General features: G+C 46.7%; 1 protein-coding gene across 5 annotated transcripts in view; it reads left to right on the top strand.

Annotated features, from left to right (window-relative positions):
• The window catches only part of POLG2 (DNA polymerase gamma 2, accessory subunit), a 278334-nt gene that overhangs the window by 237076 nt on the left and 18885 nt on the right, over positions 1-22373 (top strand). For all 5 annotated transcript variants that reach the window (XM_086930918.1, XM_086930920.1, XM_086930922.1 and 2 more), the window contains one exon: positions 8770-8870. In XM_086930918.1, the coding sequence (XP_086787044.1) occupies positions 8770-8870 (101 nt within the window). The remainder of the gene's footprint in view (positions 1-8769; positions 8871-22373) is intronic.

Below are 22373 nucleotides of genomic sequence, written 5' to 3'. Positions count from 1 at the left end.
GATGACAGCATACCTTTCAATGTGGCAGGCAGACCGGCCAGGTTTATCATTTATATCAATTTTGTCATGTTAGATGTTGTATTTACTACAGGTTGTGATTCCTACATAATTGATTAGTGACATATTGGTCTTGCTGAGGATGGAGCAATGGAGATTGGGCAAAAGATGATGGCTATGACAGCAAGTGTCCTATTATTTAATTTTGGCAATTCACCTTTGCATTTAGATCTCCACATGCTTTTGGATGTATGAATGATGCAGCGATTGACAACGCATATCTAATTGTCAAAAGACAAGGGCTACATAAAGGGGAATTTAGAGACACCTTCACAGATCCATTCTGCAATGGTTTTTTAGGATATACTTGACATAACTTTCATATTGTTCATATTCAACTTCTTACTGAAGTGCATATTGCTCCAAACTGTCATCTCTTTCTGGTCCATGGCTATGCACACACACAAATTAGAAGATGTAACACACTAGTCTAGCAATCAACAGCGAGGGAATAGCAATTTAAGAAATCAGCATGTTTTCCATCCAGTGGAGTTATGGTAGAGTCATTTACATGTTCAAGACTGCTATACAATCAGCCAGTCTCTGTAAATGTAGTTGAGCTTATATAGCGCACAGCTACCCGCAGTGGGTTTCCCGGCGCTTGCTTAGGGAACCCGTCCTGGTATTCCCCTGTGTGATAGCGGGTATCCACAAGGTGAAAGCCAGGCATCCCGCCGCGAGGGGCCGTTGTGGAGATTAAGCAAGCTATTGCCCAGAGTCGCAGAGTGTGAACCCGTGAGTCGAGAAGGCACCGGGGCGAGAATTATCGAGTCCGTGGAATTTTTAGCCCAAGACCCGCTGAGGCGGGGAATTGAACCCTGGTCCAGGACTGATCTCCGCTTCCGGGTCTGCCGCCTCTAACCCCTGAGCCACACTTCTCTGATTCCTGTATCTAGCAGAAAGGGTATGAAACCAGCCAGCATGAAAACAGGGTACACATTACATTACCAAGGGTTCATTCCCTGCCCGTAAAGGCACATTGCCTGATCAGTCAATGTGTTTACTGTTACTGATCATCTGTGTTCCTCTCCATATTGTTGTGATGTTAATGCTATTGGTTTTACTGGAAATTGTGTTGTATTTACAGAAGTGATATAGTTGAAGTAAAGGCCACTTTACGCCAACCCCACCCACTGGGAAATAAAAAAAAAACATGAAAATGAGATATGGACTAGCAGGAAATGGAGCCTCTCCTGGGTATTGCTGGGGTGAAAGCTTCATTTACTGGGATATAAAGTAACAGGATCCTTCATTTGCCATGAACAGATTTTCCATGGGTTGCGGAAGCTAATTAGCAGACTGGGAGCATTGCTTTTATTTTCCTTTAGTGTAATAGGCTGGCTGGTGAAGTGCACTTCCCATATTGTGCAGTCACTTCAATGTGCCTTTAGGTGACTACCTGGCTTGATGGTGGTTTTCTATTTGATTTCATGTAACTCCTTGTCTTGATGAGTGCATTGGTTTTAGTTTGTTTGAGGTAACTGCTTCACATGCTGGTTTCATCACACAGCTGATACCCACCCTGAGAAAGCCAGAGCTACCCTGTTAGTGGTATCAACACCAGTGCGCTTAGGTTCCTTACAGCTCCTTCACTTGAAGTGGATTACCACCTACCCGTTACTTTTTGTATCCTGCTCGTACCAAGTCAGATCCAGACCCAGACCAGTCCCCACAGTTGCTCCGGATTAAGGGACATTATCATGTCATCTCAGGCGCGATGTAAAGACTCCCAGTGAGTTGAGGACTCTTTTGGCTCAAGAACCAACTAGCTGGAGACCCTTGTGGTTGTTTAAAGATTTAAGATCAGCCTGTAACTCAGTCTTGAGCTGGGTGGGTGACCTTGATTACAAAGTGGCTGTGCCAGATGTCCCATTATGACCCCTTTTGCCTGTCTCCCCTTCAGACGCAGAGGGCATAAAACTGGGGGGTGCTCAACCCTGCCAAAAAACTGAGGGGTGACCCTAAGAGCACAGCTGCCATCCAATCAGGGGTGGGATGCTTTGGTGTGCTGGTCTGGTTTTCTGGGTGCATTGGCTCAAGTTTTTCCCATGTAATTGATTGGGTGTCTTGGTAAGTTGCTTTTATGTGAACGTCTGACTTATGACTGCGCATTCCTTTCAGTGTGCACTTGCTTCAGTTTACTTTTTGAATCACTGTCTAGTTTGCTGGATGTATTGCTTTCATTTTTCTTTCATTAAACTGTTTGACTTGCTTGGTGCTTTTATGTTGGTGCCTGCATGCTGAAGTGTACTCTTCTTCAGTTTAAATGTATGTGACTGGCCTGTTGACTAGCACCGTGCTTTCAAAGTGAAGGTTCACAGGTTCACACTTGCTTTAGTTTACTTTTGTATGGTTGACTGCATGCACTGTTTTGCTGGATGCATTGCTTTAAGTTACTACTTGATGCATTGCTTTCAGTTTGCTTTCAAGTAATTGCCTCTCATTTTCCTAATGCTTTGTGAAGGCTGTTTCCCAACTGCTGTGCAACTTCTTCTACTCTTAGAGCTGATATTTTCATGAAAGTCTTATAGTCTGAATTCAGCACCTGAGCGTAATAGGACGAAATGTATGAAGCTCTGTGGTTATACTGATATAATAAGCAGCTACCTATGTTATGCCATCTATTAATGTAATAACTGCACTTTCACAATTGCTTTATTAACCTTACTGCTTTCTCAAATTTGCTTGAAAATGCACGATTTTTCTTCTTTTTTTTCAAAATTTTCAGGGGGGGGGGGGGGGGTAATCCCCCCAAACCCCCCTTTTGGGGTTCAGGATCGCTCGTTGCGCTCGCTCGCTACGGTGCTGTATGCAAATCACTTTGCGCCCTACCACTTTGAAATGTCACCCACCGGCCCTGAATGGCAAAGGAAGTGACGGTGCTGCAGTGGGCAGGTGAGTCAGTACGTTGACTTGGAAAGCCAACTGCGGCAGAGAAGGAAGTGAAAGTGGCACCAGAGAGGCATCATCACCGGTTTAGGGGCCAATCAGCATCCGCCATCATCATGGGAGCATATGAGAAGTAAGAGACGGGGATGAGCTTGAAAGGGGTCAGGCCTTCAAAAGAGGTGGAACTCTAGCGAACCAGTGAGAGACCCGAAGGTGGAAGAGAGTAGTGTTCTTGCTTCCTGAGCACCTTTGGGAATTCAGAACGGCTCCAAGGGTGGGGGGGGGGGGGAGGTTATTCTTCCCATAAACTATAAAGAACCCACAGGTGGGACACATGAGGGAAAATCTGCTTCTTCAGAGGAAAGTATACCTGATAATTTGCCTTGTACTCGCAAATTGTGCATGCAATTTCAAGGGTGCCAAAAGGACACCCTGTTGCACCCCTAAAATTACAATTCATCCACATGTTGTGCACACACATGCCCTTGGGGGATGTGTGTGTGTGTAACATGGGATTTTGAAAAATGCACTTTAGTACATTTTCAAAGAAATCGCAAATTACCATCAACTTTAGATTGATGGTAATTTGCGATTCATATTTACGAAATCACAATTTTTTTTGCATATCAGCCCCTTTGCGACCGGTTTTTAGGTTGATGCATGTGGCCATTAGTGATTTGCTCAGGATCACAGGATGTTGAGCATCCCTTCCGAGACTCGAACCCGGTTCCCCACCTTAGAGGTCTAGCCGTTAGTTTACATACTTGCCCTAAAACAGATAATACCTTGCGTTTCTGCTTCACAGAACCCTTCAACTTATCAGGACTGTGCTTGTTTAGTGAGTGAAGTGAGCAGTTGAGTCCCACCGAGTGGAAGGGAGGCCTCCAGGAATAGACTGGGCAAATTCGTGCTGAGAGGGAGTTTCAAGAATCTATAATATACTCAAGAAAGAGAGACTTGAGGAGAGGCTGAATACCCCCAATGACGACCTTCTCCATCACTACCACCCTCAAGTGGTGCCCCTCATCTCTACTTACCCCTTCTCTCACATATATGTATTCTATAGGTAGGGTTGTATAACGTTTTCACGCCTTCTTTCACCGCGCATGTCTTTACATCACAAATTCCACAACACATACCACTACCACGCATTTACATTCATTCACATTAGAAACACCTTCCCCATGCATTCAACTACCACGTATACTTACACCACACTTACTGTCTCTGAAAAATTGTATCACAGTATAACACTGCCACCTACTGTTCAAAATGTATACATTCATTTTTAATACTTTTTTTATTCCATTTGTCCTTTACACATTTGGTAGTATTTGAACATATTATATTTTTTGGGGGGAGACTCCCCAAGTCCCTTTTTTAATTATCCTCAAATGGCTGGTTTTTGTCTTGCGTTGTAAAGACATGTGTGCCAACAGTCTTTACGATGTAAAAAATGCATGGAAAATGTTCTAAGAAGTGAAAACTTCGGAGTAAAGGCTGTTTTCCATTTTATAGCGCATTGTATATACTATTGGGCCTCACAGTTAATAGTGATTAAGGACTGAGTATATTCGGACTGGGATGTTTATCCTACAGGGTCGATAGAAAAGGAATGCCCACTGGTAACTATGAAACTATCCAATACACTCGCTTGCTGAGAGAGTGCCTACCAAAACACACGTCCACTGTCGTGGGGTGTTGGACCGAAGCTGAGTGCTGTTTGAGATGTCCGGCCAGGTTGACAGCCATGACCCCACTATGGCATAGCAATCGACTGAATGAGGTGTCCAACCTGCGCGATTTTTCGCGGTGGGCAAGGATAGGTATCGAGCATCTGGGTGACGTATGGAGGAGTGGAGAATTGATTGCCTTTGAAACACTTGTTCAGGAATACGAATTATCGACCGCTCAAAAAGTCCCTATTTGCAGCTAGGCCACATTCTCTGAGTTCATATTCAGGAAGTGGCAAAACTGCCAGGATCCTCCCCCTTGGAAGACCGCTTACTCACGGACCCCATTCCACACAAGGGTGTATCAGTGATTTATCGAAAATTGATGAATCCCCCGACCACCTGGGCTCTCTGAGAAGTGCCTGGACGGACGGCCTAGGTGACCTAGACTATGAGGACTGGGCAGAAGCCCTACAAAGTCCTTGCGACAGCAATCCACGCTCGATTTTGGCGGACACCGCTTAAGCAAAGGGGCCTAATACTCACGCACCCTGCTGTACAAAACAGGGGCAGTAGACACGCCACTGTGCATGAGAGGATGTGAGCGGGAGGGCTCCTTTCCCCATATCCTGTGGATGTGCCCCATGATTCAATCAATGGTATTGGCAGGGAGTGAAGAATGTGATGTCTAGGGTCCTAAGAGTACCACTCACCCAGATATACCAGGCTTTGGTTGGTGCTGGTGGCAGGAGTGGCAAAGTTTAATATCGTGAGGCGGTGGGGTGCTCCTTTCCCCCGTCGGTATCAGAGTGGAAAATTGTCTTTGAGTGGTGCCAGAGGGCGGAAGAAGTAGTTTATCACAGCAGAGGATGCCCCAAGAAGTGGGAGAAAGTGGGAGGGCCCCTGGCGGGAATACCGGGGTGCTACTCTGGGGATATAATTCGCCAGCGTTGTAGGTGCTAGTGACCTCTGTCCAGGTGATTGGGGAAAGTGATATTTTTACCCGCCTCCAAGATATGTGCTATTATGTTGTTACTCCTATACTTAAAAAATGTGGCTGGGCCACTACATGATGTGTTGCTAACACACCATATTGTATTCGTATACTCGCAATGTGCTTTCAGAATATGTGTCGTATGATGAGCATGTTTAATGAAAAGATTTTTTTTTTAAACATTATACTGAGATAATGGGTCATACAGGTGTGTAAATCAATGTATAGGAAATGCTACTTAAGACAGTAAGGGCTACAAGGTGTAGGAGTCACTTATCATCTGTACTGGTAGACATTATGTTTTGAGTGCTTGATCTTGAGAAATGGAGGGGCAGATTTACTAAGTTTCCTCGCAGTGCAGTAACCAAACTTGCTGCATTTAGTGAATAGGAGAGAGCACTACAGTACCATATGTTGTTAGATCTGGAGCTGTTGCTCTCTCCTCTAGCCCTGGCGTACCCTAGGCTGCCTTGTACAAGTGTGCATACTCTTGCACCATAGTCAAGGTTGTGTGCGTGATGTCAAGCCTAGGTTAAAACCAGAAAGATGCCCTTTCAGCGCAAAATTCTATGGTTTGACAAAGATTAATACTTTATTCAGGTGCAGCACACATGCAAAGGTGGAAAGATTTGGAGAAAATAAAGCTCCAACTTTATGTCTGACTTTAGGAGGCATAATGTGTAGATCCCTTTCTACCGATGTTAGCAGATCGGGATTAGTGTCAAAATCCATGGGTGGGAACATGGGAAAGTCCATGTACCACCCATGGTAACCCTCCTTGGCTTAAAGTATCCTATAGTGCTACATTAAGATACTTTAGGGCTTCTGTCTAATGCAATTTAGGATTTGTGCTTTGAAGTAAACCCCGGAACAACAAGTTGTACCAGGTTTGCATCACTTATATAATGCAGACCAGGAGCAAAGTGATAATACATCTGCCACATAAAACTAGGATTTGAAATGCAACACAAATGCTTGGGGGTGCCATGCTAATAATATTGTATTACTACTGAAATTAATCCTTCTTAGCAACCTTAGACTAACAAAAGATTGAGGAAAAAATAATACGGTTCCATGTCTTTCAGTTTGCTTGTAGTGCCTTGTTACCATATCACAGCTCAATGTGCTATGTTAGAAGTATTGTAACTTACAAACTCCAAGTACCAAAAGGATCTCTGTGACAAAAGCTGTAACCCACTGAGCTATCCACATAAAATACAAATCTGCGTTCTGCATGTTATACGTAGTGCTTTGGAGCGGGAACATTAACCCTCTATGCTACTTTGTCATGAGTCAAAACTGTTTCTCAAAAAATCATCTCTCTATCACGTGCATTAGCCACCAGAGTTATCATGTTGTTGTTGTATCCCTCGAAAAAGGCTTGGCACATAAAGAGCTCTGCAGGCTGCTCTTATCTCACCTCAGCCTGTCCTAAAAAGAGGTATTTTTGAGCTTGAAGCCGCACAGCACTAAAGCCAACACTGTTCCCAAGAAAAGGTTTTCCTTGGAATTTTGGTGAAAGGTTTTCAAATATCAGAGCTTAATAAAACAAACTATGTCTTAGGGAGTTGAATTTCCTCACATTTATGATACTGTCCAAATGAGTAGATCAGACCCCAATTGTGATGTGAAATTAAAGCAGAAGTCGTGGCCCTGCCCCTTGGAGTACATTCCCTCGATTTTAACAAATTTGAGTGTTTGATTCCCATTGCCTCACTGACTAGAAGCACTTGACCAGGAGCTTCTCCTTGCAGTAATTCCTTTCTAGCAATACATGTTCCAATATTTTGATAATTGGTTTACAGCTTTACAATGCAAACTCTCTCTCTCTTCATAGTCAGAAGATTGAAATACAACTCATCTACTCAGTTAGGCTAAGGTTCATCCCTGTGTGAATGCCCTCATCTAAGATGGCCACTGTGTCATCACTTTGACATGGTGATCATCTTGGGTGTAGGAATTCCTCTCAGTAGCCAATGGCATTCAAAACCAGTAGGGCTTTCAGGATCAGTTCTTAATGTTAATGCATGATGCTAAGGATGACAGAGTTAATCTTTCCTTACATGCAGAGTTTCACAGCCATTAACCAACATGATTCTGAGCTGCCATACAGAGTCTGATCAGTAAATGCGTGATGGAGCAACATATCTTCTCTCAGTTCTCTTATTTCTACTCTTTTTGTGATTATATAAGTCTGGCAGACCACTGAAGTTTTCTCTATCCAGAACAAATGATACTAGAATATGCTATTCCTGATGAATAAATTTCTGCCAAAGCACTACAATGTAAAACAAATGCATTGTGCAGGAGCTCTTAGAGCCACCCAAGGCATCCATAGACCGACGATTTCAAAGTAAAGTTCCATGCCCAGCCCATTGTTATTGTCAGCGTAGATTGAACTTTTGCCCAATATTCTCAGATTATCAGACAATCCCATATTTCTTGTAGGTAGGGCGGCACTAGTGAGGATGATCATTTTAAATAGGGGCTCTTGACACAGATTTGAGATTAGCAATGTGCCTCACCCTGCATGCCTTCAGGCAGCTTCACAAATTGAGGGGTCTTTTTAGGTTCCCGACATTTCTGTGGATTTGTTATATGTACATACCCATGAATAACAAAAAGGTCTGTTTGGACATGCAGTTTAGATTGCCAGCGTGTTATCAAAATCCCACATTGCACCGGTACAAGAGTTGATTTGTCCCAATTGAGTAAGAGCCCTGAGGCCACCCCATATAAGTCTAGAATTTTCATCAGTTTCATCCCATTCATTTGGGATAGCAAAGGTGAAGGTGCCTATAGTCCGAGACAAAGTTTTCGATATATCAATTTTTTTGGCTAGGGTCTCGATGGACAGGACATACAGCAGGTATGATGGTAGGCATCACTGATGGGTGTCCCTCTCAATGGTGAAGAGTGTGGATAGTGTGTTGTTCACCTGCACCTGGAAGAATTATACAGGATCCTTATGTATTCTTGTACCTGGGTCACTAAGTTCATTATTTGAGCTAGTTTATTTCTGACTGAACTTTGTGATTTTACATCTGAGGTTGGATCTTAGGCTTGAATAAGTAATGTTGTTAGTGTTCTGTTTGTGGACACCCTCAAGATTAAACCAAAATAAAGCTTATGCACTTTTTATTTCTCTGGTGATAGGTTTGTCAAGGTCTGTTCAGTGAACTGTTGGAAAACGGAGTTTCTGTGTGGCCAGGATATCTGGAAACCAATCAGACCTCGCTGGAACAGCTTTATTCGAAGTAAGAATTGATGGTTGCTACTAAAACGTATGAGCTTAAATGTGTTTGCTTTCTTGCACTAAACTAACAAGGTTTCTAAAAAGACATGTTTAGAGGTCAAAAACAAATCTCACTGTTTTAGTATTCTTTGTAGCAGTTAGGTGTTGCGGGGAAACTAAAACAATGAAAGACAGGACTTCTCTTAACAAGGCAAAAGCAGGTTTACTGGTGTGGCAGGGTGAGCAACTATCCCCACACAGGTTAACAGCTGGTCTCAATTTGCTATTGGCAGGCAGCCTCTTATATACACGAAAAGCTGCTGACATTACAATTATCTCAAAAGCCAATAAAAGGTCAAAGAGTGCATCTAGTAAATCATAAAGTTTTACATAAACTCCTGCTCTCCTGCAGTCCCTGGAACACTATCACAGACTTCCCATCCAATTCAGACGTTGTTCTCATGTTGTTACCAAGCATGAGAGCTGCCTCTGGATTGGCCCAAGCTTGTCTGGTTTGATTCTTGCTCAGGCACTGCGAGTCTTTGCTCTTTCTCCACCTGTCTGGGGAACACAGCTGGGTTGGATAAACCTAGGTGCGCATGATGGTGTGGTCGTTATAAGACACTTGCAGTGCCCACCACTCCTCCTCCCTGCCATGGCCCAGAACCGGCCCTCCACACACATGCATGATTCACAGGCTCAGTCAGTCACTCAAAAAATAAAATGATAATAAAATAATTTTATTATCATTTTATTTTTCTACTCCTGGCTTTGAGCAGTAGGACGATGCTCTTCTGCTATTATGAAGGAACCACTGCTGAGCAAAAACTGCGTATAATCTGCTCTTCTGAAAGGTAACGTGAAGGCTAATCGTGAACTGAACGTGTATCCAGGTTTTAACACAAATGCGTCCAAAGCCAATGAATCTTTAAGAGCCCACTTAAAGTTCATCTGAGGGCAAGCTTCACAACTTCCATTTAGCGACTCATTAAACCTTGCCAGAAAAGTGTCCCTCATTTGCAGGACATCTTTCGCTGCAGCATGGAGCCTCATGAAATGCGACTGAACTTTATGGGTACAGTCCCCTGACAAAAGATCTGCAATGAAAAACTAGACTCTATCTGGGAGGGCAGGGAATAGCTAATCCAGCCAATGCATGTACATTTAAACCAATGTTGTACAGCAAACAAGCTTCTAGTCTGAAGTCCTTGTTGAAGGAGGTTTCCAAGAAATTCCTGGTGGACTTTCTCTATGCTGCATACAATAATCAGTGGATGAACTGGTACTGAGCAGGTGTACCTTCCTGATGTAATCAAAAGTGGAAAGAAGATGCAGATTTTGCTTGCAGAGAGGTATCTCACCAGCCTGTCCTATGTTTACTTCCTTTATGTTACTTCCTACTGTATGGAGCCTCTTGGTGGGTTTGAAGTGCCTTGATGAATGTGGAATAACTGTGCCTCCTGTTGGTTATACTTCTGTGTAAGGCATATTTACCCCACTGAGACCTGGCCTTCAGCACCAGCGCAAATGTATGTGCAAATAGATAAGAGGCTGAAAACCCCAAAGCTTAGGCTTGCATTTTGGCCAAGTGTGTAGACTGTTAAGTGTTTGTAATCAAGGATCCTGCTGCTGGGACTTACTTTCACCTTGAGCGTGGATGTCTGCTGTTACAGAAAGTACAATCCTGTATCTTTGACTGCAGTCAATCCCTTCTTCCATCTGCCTTTGTTAAGGTTCCTGCTGCTGGAATAGACATTCCAAGCACCAAAGGCACCTTCTGCTGTCCCCCCACTGCTTCCTGGGAGAACTCCACCCAGGGCACTGGCATCATCATTCCAGTCTAGACAGGACCGGGTCATTGACTTTGGAATTGCTGCATATAGTCGAATAATGAAACATAATTCATAAATGTGGTTATGTTGTGGTGCTTTGAATACACTTTTATCTTTAACTTTAGTCTTAATTTTCTGTTGGGTTTGTTTTTCTCTCACATTTTTCAGTTTAAAATTGAAAGTGAGTGAACATTTGTTTACAACAGTTTCTAAGGTGATGTGATTATAGCATGACTTAATAAAAAATGTTTTGTATTTTATGTTGATTATAATATGTTTATGTGCATGATTGATTTTTGTTTCAATATGTTTTATTGTTTTTTAGAGTGAGTGCAGCCACGCCGTTGCAGATAAGAGCGGTTGTGGCGGCTAGGGGGGGATTTCGAGAGGAGTGCGCAAGGGAAAATTAATTAATTATTTCATTTTACCTTGTGGTCCTGTCTCGAATTGCCCCCCCCCCCCTCCCCACCCCACCCTTCCACACACACACACCCCTTACCTGCAGTGGCCGCGACTGTGTGAGTGCAGCATAAACATTACTTTTACAGATTTATCATCATCAGTATGTATTACAGATGGTAGTTTGAACCACACAATAATAATACTTTGTAAGCTTTTTACATATATCCATTGAATGCAGTACTACGAAGTTGGTTCGGATGTAGTGGTATCGTTGGTGAACATTGATGGACGCTATGCCTGCTAATCAGGTTCATTATAAAGCTAAACAGTTTTCCCAACAAGGCACCAGCCTACAACTTGTGCTATGTGAACGCCACCCGTTAAAAGAAGATACTTTAATCATAATAATAATAATAATAATAATATGAAATTTGTAACGCGCTCAGCTTACCCGGGGGCATCCCGGCGCAAACAGACCAGAAGGAGAGACTCAACTAATCACTCCTGTGGAAACAGATAGGTCTTAAGAAGTTTCCTAAATAGTAGGATCTTGGGCTCTGAGCGAATCTTGAGGGGCAAAGAGTTCCAAAGAGTCGCCACCTGTACAGAGAAACGCCTGTGTGGTATCTAACTCTTCGGCCTCCCCCGGCGGCTCTGCGTGTGATGGTGCTGCTCGCGGTGACATCACTTAGAATGTCACCGCGACCAGCGTTCCAAGCCGAGCGCCGGGGACACACTGAGGCGACAGGATATCTAGAGGCTGTGGCTGAGGTCGCAGGTGTTTGTACTTGCTTAAATAAACACTTCTGTTCACTTACGTGACGGCTCCGACTGTCATTTGAACCCGTCACTACACTGGCGACGAGGGTGACCTTCTGCGACCTCAACACGCCAGAAGGAAGAAAAGTAAGACTTCAGACGCGAGTGTACCAGCTGACTGACTGGAGAGGGCATCGGGTTACCACGCGGAGATTGGAGCTCAGCGGTGACCAGCTCAGCGTGGACGGTGTTTGTCGAACACCAAAAGAAGGTGCAGTGGGAGTTGGTGAGCCAAAGCAGAATTTGCGTGAAGACATCTACAGGTCGGTGTGAACTCCCCTGAATCGTGTGTACGCCCGTTTGCCCACCCTGCGCGCAAGCCCAAGACTGTGGAAATCTATTTGTTGGCAGCTCCGAGGTGTGAGAGGCATCCCGTCCTTGCCGGAACCTGGCTAGCGTGTGATCTGACAGCCTTTTAGCCGAGAGACAAGGCGAGAGTGAGGCGCGCTGTGTCCCCATCCGGAGAAGAAGAGAAGAATAACTGAGTGCTGTTTGACTCTGTGTGAGGTCGGTCTAGGCGTGGGCAGGAGAAGTGCGAAAAAAAAAAACAAGAAGGGGCACGCACTGCACTGCGAGCTAAGACTCGGCGTACGAATGTGAGGAGACACGACCTGTACCACTTGCAAAGGGTCTGCGCACGTCACGGCTGTGGGGTACAAAGGATGGTCACTGGCATGCCAACGACGAAATTAGACTGGCGTTTGACCTGCTTAGAGAAGAACTCCTCACGCCTGTGACCCTGCCGGTCAAAGGAGGTTTTGCCGCGCGCGTATGTGTGTGGCAGCTTCCACTGTCTCCACTGTGGACAAGCAGCAACTGGAAGCGACTAGGGTGATGGTGCATGAGGAAGTAGGTGCTCTGCCTGAGGCTTAACCGTGAATTGTCCAGCACATGTGAAGGACTGGTGGCGACTTTGACCTCCATGGAGCAGATGTACAAGAATATGCGCGTTGGGAAAAATTGAACCCCCCTGGGAGTGCTGCCCTGACAAACTGCACCAAGAAAGCATAACTGTCTTGAAACATTGAGAGCAAAGCATTGAATTTTCTAGGGCAGGTCTTGCCCCACAGTGTATGACTGCACAAAGAGAAAAAGGGGAAAGTTTTTCACGCTGTGTTTTGTGGGGGTTTGCCTACATGTTTATATAACTTCAGTGTTTTCAGAAGCAGGCTTCATCTTCTGCGTGTATGTTTTAGAAAGTGAGAACTGCGCAGGGGTGGTTAGGCCCTTTCCATTATAAGTGTCTTCACCGGTAGTTTACTCCTTTCTTTAGACGCATTTAATTGGCACAGACTTCAGGTTCTCACTGAACGCAGCTAGTTACAAGGTGGATAGGTGGTTGTTTGAAGGGTAAAGTTTTTTTCCCTGTCTATTGAGAAGTAAGCATGCAAAGTGTGACCCCTCCACCCTTTTTCTTAACCAACCCAGGCGATCCCACCATCCTGTGGAAAAAATGGAAAAAAGTGTTCCTAAATTACGCTACCGTGTGTGGGCCCAACCTAGGACTAGAAAGGAAGGTTGCATTGCTGGCCTATTACTTGGGCGCAGAGGGAGAGGAAGTCCTAGATCATCTCCCGGATTTAGGGGCACAGGAGGCAAGGGGTCTGAATGAATTTGAAGTTAGTCTAAAGAAGTTAGATTTGCACTACCTCCCCAAGACCAGCACAATCATGGAGAGGTACCATTTTGGAAAGAGGGCACAGAAGGATGGGGAGTCCATAGAAGATTTTGTGTCTGAGTTGAGGAAGTTAGCTGCAACGTGCAAGTTTGGGGGAGCGAGCGAGGAGAGAATTAGGGACCAGTTTGTCTTGACCTGCAGGATGGAGCGAGTGTGTGAAGAGCTATGGCTTAAAGATGACCCGCCGTTGAGAGAAGTTCTCATCATAGCCAAGCAGGTAGAGCACATGTTGCAGTGTGTCAAGGAGATTAAGCAAGATGCAGGGGAGAAGAAGAACGATGACAAGACCAATGTCAGTGAGGTGGTGTCCGAATGTGAGACTGTGTCTGTAGTTAAAGGTCAGAAGGCAGTGGGCAAGGAACAGAAGGAAGGCAGGCCAGGAGGATCATTCAAAGGTACCTGCTACAGGTGTGGCAAACAAGGGCACTTAGCCAATGACAAGGAGTGTCCCGCCCTCAGATTCACATGTAACAAGTGTGGTAAGAAAGGCCATTTCAAGCAATATTGCAAGAGTGGGCAGGGGGCCAGCAGACAGAGTAGAGACAGAACGAATGTGGTGTGCGACGAGTTTGTTGTGCAAGTACAAGAGTTGAAGGCGCCTGGTCCCAGAAACCCCATGTGTGCAGAAGTTACAGCACAGGTTGATGAAGATCAAGTCGATAGTCCCAAAGACACCATAAAAGTAGGGGAGGTTGACCTGGAAGCATTGTTTGACTCCTGTTCTAGAATAACAATTATCAATGCCAAGGAGTTCTCACGTGTGTCTAAAGGAAAGATAATCTTGAGGAGGTTAGACCTGAGGCCAGGAGGGTATGCGGGGCGCCCCATCTCCATGAAAGGGTACTTTCTGAGCAAAATTGAGTACAGGAACAGGACTACTGTGTCTAAAGTATATGTATCCACTGTAGGAGACAACATTTTGGGGTGGCGAGCTCAGAAGGGCTTGGGTGTGTATCTCAATCCCAACAGCAATCCCCAGATTTTGATACAGGAGATACAAGAATGTGAGTCTGACATCACTAAAGAATTTGAAGAGGTGTTTAGGGAAGGGCTTGGATGTTTGAAGAACTACTGTCACAAAATAAAATTGAAGATGAATGCCAAGCCCGTTGTGGCAAAAGTTAGAAGACTCCCCATAGCCATTCAGGAAGAGGTCAGATCCGAATTGGAGAAACTGTGTAAGGCTGGAGTCATCGAACCTGTGGAAGCGACCGAATGGTTGGCGCCCATTGTGGCAGCGAAGAAGAAGGATGGGTCAGTCCGGCTCTGCATTGATTTGAGGGCCCTCAATAAAGAGGTCGTCGTTGACCGATACCCTTTGCCGAACATCACCCAAATGATGAGCATGCTAGAGGGTGCCAAGGTGTTTTCCACCCTCGATCTCACCTCGGCCTATTTCCAGATAAAACTTCACGAGGAGTCTCAGGAACTCACTGCCTTTGTGACACCCATGGGCGCTTACAAGTTCAAAAGGATGCCGTTTGGTTTGGTCTCAGCGGCTGCCGTGTTCCAAAGAATCATGGGCAACATCCTGAAGGGCATCCCAGGCGTCATGTGTTACCAGGATGACGTGCTTGTTTTCGCTAAGAACCAAGTTGAGCATGATGATAGACTGAGATGTGTGCTGAGGAGGTTTTTGTCCCAAGGCCTTACCGTAAAGAAGAACAAATGTGTATTTAGCTGTGCTGAGTTGGATTTCCTGGGTCACAAGATAACGACAGAAGGCATACGTCCCAAGGCCGAACTGCAAAACACCATCGTGAATCTGTCACCCCCCAAAAGCAAAGACGAGATCAAATCATTCATGGGGATGTTGGAGTTCTATGGAAAGTTCATAAGAAACTTGGCAGGCAGGACTTACGCCATCAGGCTATTGCTAAAAAAAGAAAACGAATTCAAATGGAGCCAGGAATGCCAGAGCGAGTTCGAGGATGTAAGGAGAGCTCTTGCAGAAGCCCCTAGTTTGAAGTCATACCTGCCCGGCCGGGCAACGATCCTCACCACTGATGCAAGTGCAAAAGGGTTGGGAGCTGTCCTCACCCAGAAAGGCGTGGAAGGAGAAGAAACCGTAGCCTTTGCCTCAAGGTCACTCCAGAAGTCTGAGAACAACTACTCAGTCATCGAAAAAGAATCATTGGCGGTATCATGGGCTGTAGGAAAATTCAGAGACTTCCTGTGGGGTACGCAGTTCACCCTCCGAACCGACCACAAACCGTTAGTAGAAGTGTTCAGCAAAAAGGGTTTGGATGCCATCTTCAGCAGGATAAGGCGTTGGGTGGTCAGTCTCCAGGAGTACACATTCCATGTCGAGTACGTCCCAGGAACGCAAAACCTTGCAGCTGACTGCCTGTCCAGACTCGTCAGCGGTGTAGAAGCAGGTGAAATGCGAGAAAAAACGGATGAAGAAGAAGAGGGATACATGGTTGAGAATGTCTGTACCATCCAGAAGGCGTTGGGTGAAGAAACATGGAGAAAGGCACAGGAAGAGGACAAGACCATGGAGGAAATTTGCAGAAGAGTGAGGGATGGATGGAAGCACGGTGACAAACGAGATGAAGACCTACGGCCTTTCCAGGCCGTTAAGGACGAGTTAACCATTGTTGACGGATGCCTGTTCAGGGGAACAAGGCTCGTGCCACCAGCGACTGTGAGAGACAACCTGGTCGAGATAGCCCACGAAGGGCACTTGAGTATCACCAAAACCAAGCAAAGACTCAGGGAGAGCTATTGGTGGCCGAACATGGACCTGGTCACCGAAAGGAGAATCAGGGAGTGCATCCCGTGCTGCAATAGCGACAAGGTCCTGAAGCAACAGACACCACCCATGGTGTGTAGGCCGCCCCCGTCAGGACCATGGGACGAGTTGGCTTTGGACATCGTGGGCCCAATGACTGGGGAGCTGCGGACACCTTACATCTTGGTGCTCGTGGACTTGTATTCTCGGTGGCCAGAGATAAAACTCGTCAGTGAAGTCACGACAAAGACTGTCATTGGATTCCTACAGGAGGTATTTATCCGAGAGGGGCTCCCCAGCAACATCATCACTGACAACGGAGTGCAACTATGCTCGAAAGAGATGGAAGACTTCCTAGAAGAAAGAGGCATCAGACACAAGCGATGCGCATTATACCACCCAGAAACCAATGGCATGGTCGAACGTTTTAACAAAACCATCAAGGAGAGCATCCAGCTGGCCAAAGCCAGTGGCATAAGTTGGAAAGAAGAGGCGTGGAGGCGTCTGGAAGCATACAGGTTCACGCCGCATCAGACGACGGGCGTCACCCCGTTCGAGTTGCTCCGCGCAAGGACACCCAACACCAAGCTTACCCCGGGGTGGATGGAATGGCACAAAGGGTGGTCGGACCGAACCAAAGAAAAGGATAGTCTGAGGAAACATGAGCAAGCCATGAAGGTGAGGAAAGAAGGTTACGACCAACGCAAGGCCACACGGGAGGTTGAGTTCAAAGTAGGTGACAATATCAAAATCAAAGCTCCCACAGGGAAGGCAAGCTGGTCAGAGTACAGCAGTCCCACAAAAATCACAAAGCTTTTCAAGAATGCAGTCAAAACCCAAGAAGGGAAAATATGGAACCTAGGGAGAGTTGTAAAGTACCACCCTCCAGTAGAAGTCCCTGAAGGTGCAAGAGAGGGGGAGAGTGGTTCTAGACTGGATAGTGGTTTCACCATTAGGAGGCCGTTAGGTGTCTCTCACCCGGGCCACAGGCCCAACAGGAGAGTGACCAGACCTCCCAGGCATTTTGACCAATATGTAATGATGTAACTATTGCCATTCCGACAAATGTAAGTTTTCTCCATTTCTGTTTTCTGCACATTGCTTTATCCAATGTTTTCTATTTCTGCAGGGAAGGGGGATGTGTGGTATCTCCCTCTTCGGCCTCCCCCGGCGACTCTGCGTGTGATGGTGCTGCTCGCGGTGACATCACTTAGAATGTCACCGCGACCAGCGTTCCAAGGCGAGCGCCGGGGACACACTGAGGCGACAGGATATCTAGAGGCTGTGGCTGAGGTTGCAGGTGTTTGTACTTGCTTAAATAAACACTTCTGTTCACTTACGTGACGGCTCCGACTGTCATTTGAACCCGTCACTACAGCCTGCCCCCAGAACGAGCTCTCCTTACTCTCGCTGACTGCAGAAGATGTTTTTGGTCCGAGCGCAAAAGGCGTGGGGGCTTATAAGGACGGGCCATGTTAGAAAGGATGGGGGGGCCTTTGCCATGCAGAATTTTGTGGGCCGTGCATAGCGCTTTAAATTTCACCCGCTCCTTCACGGGGAGCCAGTGGAGCGTTTTGAGGGCCGGGGCGGCAGACTGCCTTCTGGGAACATCCATAAGGACTCTCGCAGCTGCGTTTTGCACCTGTTGGAGGGTTTTAAAGGTCGCTTCGGGAGCACCAAGAAACAGCGCATTCCCATAGTCGAGCCTCGATAGGATTAAACCACGTATCAAAAGCTTCTTTGCTGGATCAGGAAGCAGTGGTAACACCTTTCGGGCTGACCTCAGCAGACCAAAGCAAACCCCAGCGGTCTTCCTGGCGTGGGTCCTGAAGGACAGATCTTCCTCCAGCCATACTCCCAAGGACTTGATCTCCTTCTTGGGAGATGGTGGATCACCAACAGACCGGGGCCAACAGCTAGCAATAATGGAGGGACTGGAATTACCCAGGAGCATCAGCTCGGTTTTTCCTCCATTAAGCTTTAGGGCAGAGTTAGACATCCATCGATAGACATTGGCAAGGCAGTCGTGTAACACCTCAGGTTGTTCCGCCAAATGAGTGAGGCCCACCACCAGCTGAGTATCATCAGCGTAGCTGATGATCTTCACCCCTGAAGGGGCGACCACTCTTTCAAGTGGAGTCATGTATATATTAAATAAGGTAGGGCTCAGCGATGAGCCCTGCGGGACTCCACATTGAAGAGGGAATAGGGCAGACTGCTCTGCTCCTTCCCAGACTTGGTAGAAACGGTTGGAGAGAAAAGATCCCAACCATTTCAGGGCCGTCCCTGAGACACCTACCTCTGACAGACGTTGGAGGAGCACCTGATGACTCACGGTATCAAAGGCAGCACTCAAGTCCAGGAGGATCACTGCCACTGACCCTCCTGCATCTAGAGTGCTCCTTGCTTCCTCCACTACTGCCAGCAAGGCTGTGTCTGTTCCCTGGCCGGGGCGGAAACCAGTCTGGGAGTCTCCCAACAGGTGGTTGGACTCTAGATGGTAAGAGAGCTGACGGTTAACCAGCTTCTCTGCAACTTTTGAGAACCCAGGCAGAAGTGAAATTGGCCTGAAGTTGGTCAAGTTGGATGGATCCAATCCTGGTTTTTTCAATAAGGCTTTTACCACTGCCTTTTTCCATCTCTGGGGCACTGTGCCATGAGAGAGTGAAAGATTCATGAGGTCGGTCAGCGGGGTTGACAAAGTGTTAGCCACAAGCTTAAGGTATTTTATGGGCACTGGGTCACTCGGAGATCCACTCTTCATCTCTAACAGGACTTTGATAACCTCCTCTTCCGAGAAGGGGCCAAAGGAGGCTAGCTCAATCGGGCACCTTATTGGACTAGCAGCCGGCTCAGGGATTTGAGGGATAGCGGGCAAGGAGGATAATATTTTCTCTATTTTAGAGTGGAAGAAACTAGCCAGTTCCTCACATTTTTCTTTAGGATTATCATGCACGACTGGCGGGACCGGGGCTTTCAGAAGTTCCTTAAAAATTTTGAACGATTCTCCTGAAGAATTACTTGCCCTCTCAATCCTATCGCTAAAGAAGTTCTTTTTAGCATCCTTCAGTGCACTTTTATATTTCCTCATCTCTCTTTTATAGTTGGCCCGGCTTTCTTCCGTCTGCTCTCTCCTCCAAGCACGTTCAAGCCTTTTACAAGAGGTTCTGAAACTCCTAAGTTCGGGGGTATACCAGGGGGCAGAGCCAGTTCTTCTCTCCCTGACAAGCCTCCTTTTATTAGGAATCAGTAAGTCCAAAGAGTTAGTTAGCCATTCGCCCAAATGCTGATCAGCGATATTGGGGTCATCTACAGGGTAAGGACAAGTTCTAGCTAGCTCTTCCGCCCAACTGTCCACCGGCAGCTTCGACCAGAGTCGTTCTACAGTATGTTGTCTAGGTGCGGGGTCTCTCCGGTTCCCCAGCAGCCAGCTAAACGGAATGAGATGGTGATCCGTCCAGGGGAGAACCAACATCTGGAGAGCTTGCAGGTTCGCAGAATTGGCAAGAACCGCATCAAGCTGATGACCTCTATTATGAGTAGCTCCCACATTAGCAAGATGTAAGTCCAGTGCACCAAGCGAGCTTAGTAAATCTCTTGCTACTACATCATTGGGGTCATCAAAATGAAGGTTAAAGTCCCCAAGAATAACAAAGTTGGACGAGGCAGCAGCCAGTGGAATAACAGCCTCAATGAGAGAATCTACGAAATTCCCCAGCGTAGCGGGAGGCCGATACACAAGGAGGCCGGAGATGGAGACAGTAGAGGATATGCAAAGGGAAAATTGACAACTTTCAGAGTTGTTAATGCCGCAGTCTACTGCTTTGCATACGAATGTGTCTCTATACACAATGGCCACTCCACCACCTCTCCCATCTGGCCTATCCAGATGAAAAATGAGGTATCCCGGAGGGAGAGCGTTGACAATGTCGGGACCAGAACACGCGGTCAACCACGTTTCCGTCAGGAACAAGGCATCCAAACTGTGGTCCAAAAGGAGGGAGTGAATTTCCATAGCGTGACAAGGCAGTGATCTGCAATTAAGCAGAGCCATAGTAAATGAATCATGGTTCATACAGATATTATACGGGCGACACCCAAGACAATGTTTGAATGCAGTACCCTCAGCCCAATAGTAGCAGCAACTGGGATGTTTAGGCGCGCGTAGCGACAGCAGAGAGTCCCGTGAATACCTGTACGAGGGGGTCAGAGGTCTGGATGGATTGAGCAGAGTGGCGTGCCCTGGGCCCGTCTGGGCCCGGACGGGCACAGACGGGCTTGACTCTGGCGAAACTCCGGCGACAGTCCGGCGATGACGCTGCGTGATGACGCTGCGCGTCAGCATGGCTGGCTTTATGTTCGCCGAGCGCGTACACACTAGAGCGCTAACCGCGCCGCCTGCAATGTCCCCCCTCCCAAGATGGCCACCAAACGAGACAGTTGGCAGGGACCCGCTAAAACGCGGTGATTTCACCAAAATTAGAGTGGGGGTAAGGTGGCAGCAATGCGGGTCTGCGAGTGGCCCTAATTAAAAACCAGGAAAAACGAGTAAATAAAGAACAAAGAAATGGGCAAAAACGGGGATGTTTAAAAACGGATTAAATTCTGCAGCCAACAGCAGGGTAGCAGCAAGTGCAAAGCTCTCCTAGCGTTTTTGGTCTAAGATGTTAAGGGTGCTCACCTGTGTGTTGCCTGCCTTTATGCTCGCCGAGCGCGTGCACACTAGAGCGGTAACCGCGCCGCCTGCAATGTCCCCCCTCCCAAGATGGCCACCAAACGAGACAGTGGGCAGGGACCCGCTAAAACGCGGTGATTTCACCAAAATTAGAGTGGGGGTAAGGTGGCAGCAATGCGGGTCTGCGAGTGGCCCTAATTAAAAACCAGGAAAAACGAGTAAATAAAGAACAAAGAAATGGGCAAAAACGGGGATGTTTAAAAACGGATTAAATTCTGCAGCCAACAGCAGGGTAGCAGCAAGTGCAAAGCTCTCCTAGCGTTTTTGGTCTAAGATGTTAAGGGTGCTCACCTGTGTGTTGCCTGCCTTTATGCTCGCCGAGCGAGTGCACACTAGAGCGCTAACCGCGCCGCCTGCAATGTCCCCCCTCCCAAGATGGCCACCAAACGAGACAGTGGGCAGGGACCCGCTAAAACGCGGTGATTTCACCAAAATTAGAGTGGGGGTAAGGTGGCAGCAATGCGGGTCTGCGAGTGGCCCTAATTAAAAACCAGGAAAAACGAGTAAATAAAGAACAAAGAAATGGGCAAAAACGGGGATGTTTAAAAACGGATTAAATTCTGCAGCCAACAGCAGGGTAGCAGCAAGTGCAAAGCTCTCCTAGCGTTTTTGGTCTAAGATGTTAATCATTGATATTGTCTAAGCAGCTAGTTATATTACTCTGTTGTTTTTGTGCAGCATACATGTGCATGTGAGCGAGGATAGGCACTCCTGACGATAGCCCCCATTTGTTCGACTCCCAACTAATATTTGCCCAGCTAAGAAGAGTAATTATTGGAATCATCTCTGGTCGCAAGAGGCGTTGCATAGACCCCCCTCCCGCCATGTCATCTTCACCCGTGGCATGAGTTGGATTGTGTCAGTGGTTAGGTCTGCCATGAGTGCATCCCAATGTGAGGCAATAGGGTATTTTCTAAGACCCAGACTGTTTCCTGTGCAGGGCTGTAATATCTGCCCGTGCCCAGTTGGTAAATGAGTGTAGCCAGGCCACAATGTGCAGAGAATCGGGGGAGCTCCATCTGCGGGTGATCAGGCGCTTTGCAAAGATCAGCTCGAAGTCTATAAAGCGGGATGTAACTTTGTTGTTTTGCCTCTTTTATTCCTCCCCAGTATACAGACCTCGCACCTGTGTGCGAGATTTCTTTTCATACAGTGCAACAGCCTGTCCAGGTTCGCGTTCATCCAATGACAGTGGGGGGAGGCTGTGTCAGTTCGCCAAAAATTGTGATTTATTTTTTCTGAGTTAGGCCCTGTGTACCACATACAATTGGATCACGCAGAATATGGCATTTCGAGGGATCATGACGGGGGTGGCCAGCACAGTG

This window comes from Lissotriton vulgaris, chromosome 7, assembly GCF_964263255.1.
Source record: "Lissotriton vulgaris chromosome 7, aLisVul1.2, whole genome shotgun sequence".
In the NCBI taxonomy this organism is placed as follows: domain Eukaryota; kingdom Metazoa; phylum Chordata; class Amphibia; order Caudata; family Salamandridae; genus Lissotriton; species Lissotriton vulgaris.
The sequence above is the reverse complement of the archived record's forward strand: the minus strand, read 5'-3'. Positions and strand labels throughout refer to the sequence as shown.